Source organism: Arachis ipaensis, chromosome B02 (genome assembly GCF_000816755.2).
Source record: "Arachis ipaensis cultivar K30076 chromosome B02, Araip1.1, whole genome shotgun sequence".
In the NCBI taxonomy this organism is placed as follows: Eukaryota; Viridiplantae; Streptophyta; class Magnoliopsida; order Fabales; family Fabaceae; genus Arachis; species Arachis ipaensis.
In genome coordinates, this window is record NC_029786.2 from 22,032,796 (window position 1) to 22,041,596 (window position 8,801).

The 8,801-nt window shown below is 31.8% G+C and overlaps 1 protein-coding gene across 2 annotated transcripts; it reads left to right on the forward strand.

Annotated features, from left to right (window-relative positions):
* LOC107625102 lies at positions 2,989–7,408 on the forward strand. 2 transcript variants are annotated; one of them, XM_016327681.2, is made up of 4 exons: positions 2,989–3,284; positions 3,391–3,731; positions 5,438–5,524; positions 5,669–7,408. In XM_016327681.2, the coding sequence occupies exons 2-4, from the start codon at positions 3,393–3,395 to the stop codon at positions 7,040–7,042; spliced, it is 1,800 nt and encodes a 599-aa protein (XP_016183167.1). In that variant the 5' UTR covers positions 2,989–3,284; positions 3,391–3,392; the 3' UTR covers positions 7,043–7,408. The 2 variants fall into 2 exon arrangements, with proteins under 2 accessions (XP_016183167.1, XP_016183166.1); XM_016327680.2 differs by having other exon boundaries at positions 2,989–3,731.

Genomic DNA, 8,801 nt, shown 5'->3' on the forward strand with positions numbered 1-8,801 from the left:
TGTATGATTGAGAACAAAAATATTGACAATTAGTATAATTATTCATTAAATACTAATTTTTATATAATTATAAAGAAGATACTTTTCTAAAATAAGTTGAGGAGAGAGAGATATGCATATTGACACTAGAACACGTCATCAGATACTTTTCTAAGAAAACTAACTTTATCTACATTCTATTAGATTGGTTATAAGATCCAACAATCCTTCAGTAAAATAGAGTTTATTGTCTTTTCGTTGAACTTTTACATATATGTAATTAGAACCCAATCAGTGAATACAACTCGATGTGATATTTGACGGATGTGATGCATTGTAAACGATTGCGACAAAAGAAAATCCTATTGTAACGTTAAACGAAAAGAATAAGTTTGAGTAAGGACAATTATCAAATTATCAAAAGAATAATAATAGAATGACCACATTAAAAAAAATATCATAAAAAATTGTAACTTGTATGTTAAAAAGATCAACTTCGAAGAAAACCAAAAAATATATTCTTATTCCATGAAGTAGTAAAAAAAAAATAATAAATTAAAAAATTAAACAGCATATTTTGGCTCTTAAACCTAGACTCATAAACCACAAAAAATACTATATATAACCTTTAGTAGCATGAAATTAATTATAGAAATTAATTATTGATATCAATATGAATTTATGACACACATGTGTATTAGAATGAATATTAACAAAGCTATTAATAATTTTGATCATATTTATGTCTAATTATATTTTATTAAAAATTATTGGGTAAAGTATTAAATTGGTCTTCTACGTTTGGACGTAATCCTATTTTAGTCTTTAAGGTTTAAAATGTCTTATTTGAATCCAAAAAAGTTTCATTTAGCTTCAATATAGTCCCATAGTGAGGTCAAAGTTAAATAAATAACAGAATGTCCTATATGACAACAGTACAACAACAAGGTCGATAATCTGAAGAACAAGTACAAGCTCCAGAGGCACAAAATCAATCGTGGATGCATCAATACATTTATTTATCATTCTTCTTACAATTTAAATGAAATATTTTCTATAGAACTAAAGAGAATGATAAATAAATGTATTAATGCATCCATGGTTGATTTTGTTCCTCTGGAGCTTGTACTTATTATCCAGATTATCGATCTTGTTCTTGTACTGCAGTTATATAAGATATTCCATTAATTATTTAACTTTGACCTCACGGTGGGACTACATTGAAGCTAAATAAAACTTTTTTTGGATTCAAATAGGACACTCTAAATCTTAAAGACCAAAACACAATTACGCTCGAACGTAGGGGACTAATTTAGTACTTTACCCAAAATTATAGTATAATGATTGATAATTAAAATTATTTTTAACGTTAGAATGCTACGTGTTGTAGAATAATAATATAATAATAATGATTATAGTTGATTTGGTTTAATCAATTAAATAAAATAAAAATATTCTCAAGCCAAAACTAAATCTATCAATTTTTTCATTAGTTATAATTGATTATAATTGATTTAGGATTTAATGTGTTCCGGCCCAGCTCATTAACCTGAAATTAAGGTCCGGGCGTCCGCCCGACCCGGTGGGTTAACGGAGCCCAACCAAGGGGCGACCCGAGTGGCATCTCTCTCCGCGTGAATCTGGACAGCTGGAGAGGAAGCTTCTAGAAAAGAGGGTCTGCCCATGTGGGACTCACGTTGGTACAGACTATATAAGAGGAAGGTCCAACCCCTTCCCCAGGTACGTCACCTACCTTGACATAAACTCTCCATCTCGTACGGATACTGATTTGGGTGTCAGAGTCCTTTTGCAGGTGGATGATTACTTCACTTATTATGCTGCTGTTATTCTTTTCCTAATTGTATCTCACATTCTTTTCTGATTTTTCTTTTCCCCACTTAGTGCATGTTTGGGCGCCATTATTTTGTCTAAAAAAGATATTTTTTCAATGAAAAAAGATCTTTTTTATTTTTTAACGTGTTTGGCAAATTTCTAGTAGTAAAAGTAAAAGCACTAGAAAAATAAAAAAAAAAAGATCTTTTTTGAGAAGCTATAATTTACATCTTTTTTTAAAAGATCTTTTTCTCTTAAAAAAAAAGATGTTTTTCATCTAATAAATAAACAAAAAAATACTTTTATATCGTTATACCCAAACATATAGGGCTTGTTTGGGTGAGCTTCTAAGAAAAGATCTTTTGTCGAGTTATCTTTTTTTAAAAGATCTTATAGAAAAGTAAAAGTAATTTTATGTTTGGATATCTCATACAAAAAGATCTTTTTATCTATCAATTATGTTTGGATATAACAATATAAAAGTACTTTTTTGTTTATTTATTACCTGAAAAATATCTTTTTTTTTTAAGGAAAAAAGATCTTTTAAAAAAAGATGTAAATTACAGCTTCTAAAAAAAGATGTTTTTTCTGATTTTTCTAGTGCTTTTACTTTTATTACTCGAAATTTGCCAAACACGCTAAAAAATAAAAAAAGATATTTTTTTTATTGAAAAAAGATATTTTTTTATTGAAAAATGGCACCCAAACAAGCACATAATTGATAGATAAAAAAATCTTTTTGCATGAGATACCCAAACATAAAATTACTTTTACTTTTCTATAAGATCTTTTAAAAAAAGATAACTCAAAAAAAATATTTTCTTAAAAACTCACCCAAACAAACTAAAGACCAACCTAGTAGTTTAACTTTTTTTTTTTTGGTACTATTATTTTAAATTTATGTGAAAAAGTGTACGACTATTTTACAATCTCAATAATGCAATTAAACTCATCATAGTAATCATGAAACGGTTGCCAAAATTAACATTTGTTTTCTCATCATTATAGAAAATAATCTACCCCTCGTGATTTTTCCCCAAAATGTATAAATAATTTTGGTTCTAAATTGAGAAACTAAATAATGCATTTTGGATTGTTTAATCTTTAATGTTTATTGCCAAAATAGTAAAAAAAAAAAGAAAGAAAGAAAGAAAAAGAAAAGAAACAATTGTTACTCAACTTCTCTGTTCTCTATCCCTAGTCCCTACTTTCGCAACCTCAACAGTCTTTCTAGGCAAAAGGCGTTCCTCAATTCCACACTCATTGTGTGCACAGTGCACACAAAATCCCATTATTGTTCTCTTCAATCTATATGGCCCTTAACCTCAATTTCTCCGAAAGATTCAGCCTTTCGATTCCTCTCTGGTGCACATCACCCCCGTGTCTTGATTCTCACCGCAACCCTTTCTTTTTTCTTTATCTTTCATGATGTGAATTTTTCTGGGACAACGATTATCGCAACCCAGAACAAGGTTGTCTCAAAAATTCGTCCTTTTTAAGGTTTCCGAGGTACCCTTTTTGTTGCTTTGCTTTTTACTTTGTTGCTATTAAACATATTCCTGTTGCTGTGTGTGGAAGCCATGCCTGAGGTGTTGGAGATAAGCTCCGATGAAGAACAGGGTCCCGAGAAGGGACTGAAAAGCATGGACTATGATTGGATAAGGGAGTTTCTTGGCATGTCTGATTCTGACTCTGATGATGATGGAAAATCAGATGATTCAGATGACGTTATCATCATCCGTGAGAACAAACCTCATCAACCCAAGTCAAAGTCTTCAACAGTGGCTGTGAAGAACTTGGTGGATGATGAAGATGGTGATTGTGTAGTTCTTGATGGTGACCCTGAAAATGGTGTCACTTGTGTGGATGATGAGCCAACTGGGTCAGATGAGTTGCTTGTAGTTGGAGAGAAGGGTCAGGTATGTTGTCTCCTTTGAGTTGAAGTTTACATATTTTAGTTGTTATTGGGAATTAACAAGCATAAGTCATTTTTGTTTATGTTTTAGAAGTCAACTATTTATCTATGTTGTTGTTTTTGTAGTTGATTATTGATTGATTGGTCTTGATGTCTTACAAGTTGTTTATTGATTTTGCTTGGTGTTTTAGAAGTGAATCTAGTGATATATCAATGTATAGTGATTTGTGTTGGTGTTTTAGAAGTTGATTATGTATTTTTTTTTTGGTGTTTTAGAAGTTGGATATTGATTTGTGATGGTGTTTCGCATGTGAATTTAGTGATTTCTCAATGCATAGCAACATGATAGTTGATGTTGTAAGAACTTTGGCTTTAAGATACAGTAAGATTAGAGAGAGCAGTAAGGAGCGAGGAAGCATATGGGATTCCTAACATATGTTATTGATAGGCAAGGCTCGAGGAAGAGGAATTAAGAGGAATCTGATGAAAAATACATTAATACTACATCGCACTCATAGATTTGTCACTCAGTAATATGAGCACGTGACTGGACAAATGGTACTCCCAATGATGTATTTTGGTTAGAGGAGTTGTGGTTACTTATTGGTAAAGAATGTGTCTAGCTTTAATGGCTATTGTGGTTGGTCTTTAAGTTGATCTTGTTATCTAATGTCTTAAGCATTGGATGTTTTTCTATTTCCTGAATGTGTTGCATTCATTATATTTAATAAGGCTTCAATGGCATTATATTTTCTAGAATGCTTTGCAACTTGCCATAATATTCCTGTGCAATTTGATGTTCATTGTTTCTTTGGTTTAAAAAATTTTACCCTGTTACGTGCAAGTTTTCATTTACTTGTGCCATGCTTTTATGTCAACAAGGAAATCAAAGTAATTTTCTTCTTGAAAATTTTACTTAGGTATGATAACTTTTAAAATATGCATAAATCATAGTTTCTTCAAATGCTTAATGTTTAATGCTCTGAGTACGGATTTTCTTGTCGGATTACAAGGGAAACTGATAAAGCTTGTTTGCAGATTCAAACATGGCTTGGCATAAACACAGATTGCAAAGTTTCTCTAAACTTGTCATGTCATGTGTACAAATATATATCATTAATGTAGATAATTATGTCGTATCTTCTTCAAATCTCTATATAACCTCAACAAACCCCGTCCAAATAGTCTATTGGATACCCACATCTCAACTTGATGGTTGCTGATTTGTTAGCTAACTTCTACGTTCTAGTATGCTTTTGAATGCGCATAGAGAGAAAGTTGGTATGCATCTATTGTCGAAAAGGGAGTAGCATCCTGCATTAGACAGGGCAGCCCAATAGGGTGGCGAAAAAGAAGACCAAGAAAAACTATAGATGAAATCATTAAAAAAGAATTAAATTTTAAACAGATTTTCTGCAGACATGGTATATAGTAGGGCTCAATCTCATTGTTTGATTAATGTAGCCAATTCCACTGAATGGGTATAAAACAATGTTTTTGTTGTATATATCTACATGTAAATGTAACTTATAGAAAAGTTCCATGCTTCTTAGGTAGAGTATGCTTGAGAATATATTTAAAGGATTTGTTGATCCAAATTTACTCTTTTCATTTTTTTTCCCTTTATTTTATTTTTAATTTTTGGTAGTAGATGTGATTGGGACTGTATAGCTTTTCAAATGTGAAGGCTCATTCTGTTTTGGCTTGCAGGTTGCTTGTAGAGACTATCCTCATGCCCGGCATGCTTGTGCTAAATTCCCTTTTTCTTCCACACCCCATGAAACACATTGTGACCAGGTAAATAAGTGAAGATTATAGCCTCGCTCTATTATCTAACTTTTGCACTCATGTCTCATTTTATCTTGAATATTTCTAATTGTTACTTACTATTCGATATCATCCTTCTATCTATTATGCTGATTTCTGTTTGACACTATGCAGTGTCACTGTTATGTCTGCGACTCCCTAGCACCATGTTTAATGTGGGGCACTGGTTTGCACATTTTAGATCATTGTCATGCAAATGATAAAACTGAGCTATGGAAAATTCAGAGGAAAAACTTCAAGCTGGGCAATTTTTCTCCCTTACCAGCTTTGCCCAATCATGGTACTTCATTACGTGCGGGGCATCGGGAGTGTAATGAAACTCTGCCTCCTGAGGTTATTCACTTGCCTCCAGATTCCATTTTACGGAATCAAGCACGAAGGTCAACTGCAGTGCACAGTTATTCATTGAATTCTGTGCCTCAGAATAACATTTCTCGTCCAGCAAGATTGGTTGCTCACTCCCCTGCACTGAATTCCAGGGTGCAGAACCAGCTCCCTATCCCGAATAACATCCCTGTATACTCGAAAGCCCCCAACATATCAATCCCGAATGGTGCAAACCATGGTAGGTCCTACAGAGGTGCATTCGTTAGAAACAGACCCCAACCTCTCTTTTTTCCAAAGCATTGTCTCGGTGTGCGTACGCATGCCATCCATAAGGAGCGAGGAAGTGGTGTAAGTGGTTTAAGTCATCAGTTCCTTCATCCCCTTACAGTGCCGAACAGAGTAGCCACTGCCGCAAACTTCCCAACAGTGAATCACTCTGGTCATGTTTCGTCCAGCCTCAGCAACCATGTTAGTTCAACACAGCTACAAGGTGATGAATATCATACTGCTCCAGGATTCTCTAATCAGAGCAATGTCAATGACGCAAATCGTGTTTGGCTCCCCGGAAATTCACCGTTGTCACCAAATTCCAGGTCTCGTCCGCAAACATACAGCCAACCATTCATCCAGTCAAATGAGGGCAACAATTTCTATGAACCTTACATTCAGGATGGTGATTCACCTTTAATTTATTCGGCGCCCTCTAATAGCAACCAGCATCAAAATGAGCATCAAATGAGAAATCAAAATGAAAATGCTGTTGGAAATATTGTTCCATGTGAAATTGAAAGTCAAGAAACTTATCAATCAAATCAACAAGAGGTCAACCAAAGGGAAGCTTCTGGAAATGCGGATAACATTTCAGCTTTTGAATCAAATTGGTGCAAAAATACTGGTCAAAGTGTTGAACCTCCAATTGCATGCTCTCATCTACAAGATTCCGGATCCTCCAACCAAGTCCAACCACCCAATGTAAACGAATCCGATACACATGTAACCCCTACTGGAAATGTTGAACCACCAACCGAATGTTCCAGTTTACCTGATTCGTTTGTTGATATCGAAAACTGGCTTTTCGATAAAGACTCAGTTCCAAGGTTAAGTGACAATGGTTCCTTGCCATCTGAACTGATCAATATTCCATCTCCTGAATGGTGGTGAGAGTGTTCAAAAATTGAAAAGTTCTGAAAATAATGCTAAGGAGGCTATTGATTTTTCTGTCAAATGACTTGCTTAGCTATGAGTACTATATAGTGTATGTCACATTTTGAGGCTCATAAAATCCTTTGTTAAGAGATAACCTTGCTAGGTGTTCAACAATCCCCAAAATTTGATGATAAATTAGATTGTATAGTTAGTGCGTAGCCTATAAGCCTAATCAATTAGACATGCTTTTATTATGATTGGATACTTGGATGTATTGAAGGCTCAAAGAAAGTCTGAACCTTTTGCTGCTTTTATGAACAGTTCAAGACCTTCTAAAGTTAATGGATGAAGTGAACATGATAAATGAGCTTTGGTTGCATTTCCTTTGGTTCTTACTCTTTATGCCAATCAATGGGTTGCTGGTGGAGTCAAGGATTCAGATTGAATATATTGCATTATTGAGAAATTTCACGAACCGTTATTTTTTATCAATATTAACCAACATTTTAGATCAACAATATATTTTTATACTATTAGGATTTAGGAGTTTAACCAATACTATATCCTTTGGATATTACGTATAAAAATACATTTGTTGGCCAAGTTTTAATCCAAAATGTTAAGTTTCGTTTGTCATGTAGCATTGCCTTTTAGTCGGAAATTTTAGTATTCAATATTTTATTCACCAAATTAGTTTTCAAATCTTAATTTCATTAGACAAATTTGTCTCGACGTCATATTATTCGTCTTTCATAGAAGAACTAATATGAAATTTTAAAAAATTCTTATGAACTGTTATTTCTTTATTAAATAATGACAGAGGTTGATTTATTTAATTTTTTTTATCATAATTTGTTTTGATATTGATTTGGCTAACAATAAAAAGTTAAAGACTAATTTAGTAATTAAAATTTATTGAGAATTAAAATATTCGATTAAAAATTTCTTAAAAACTGATTTGATATTACTCCAAAGAAAATAATTGATTCAATAATTGAAAAATATTGAAATTTCTTTGCTTATCCATGTCTATAATATCTTCTCAATTTGTAGTTGTAGCATGTGGGAGTAAAGTGTTTTCTATATACTCCAAATAGTTTAGAAAAAAGTTATACACACTGACACACTAAACATAATTCACCAAATTAACTATTATGTATTTTGTATATAAATATATATATTATTAATTTATTTTTAATATGTATTTTATATTTTAAAATATATTTTATATTAGTAATTAATTTAGTAGTTAATTTTTTGTACACCTAGCATTGTTAATAATTTTAACCTATACGTGTATATTTATAAATTTAGCAAGATAGGCCAAAAGGAAATTATAAAGATTTTGCAGGATTCAATGGTTAATTAATAACTAATAAAATTCAAAGTGAATTAGCTTAATGAAAAAAGAATCACTCAGATAAAGATGTTTATTTTATCTTTTGCTAAAGATATTTTTTTATTGTATTTTAATTTTTTTTTTTAATTTATTTGGTGTTCTTTTTCACATATTACTAAATTGTTTTAAAAGATTTTTTTTTTCAAAAAAACTGAATTGGACTAAAACAAAAACTGAAATAGCTTAATTATTAGGTTTTTCCTAATATTGTTTATACGAAAGAAGTATGTCATAGTAAAAAAAAAATACGTCACCAAATAATTTATTATCCGAATTATATATGAATCAAATCGATAATATGAAGATTAATACTAAAAAGATCGATAATAGGACTAAAGACTCATAAAACTTTCTTAAATTCACAAAAAAAAACCT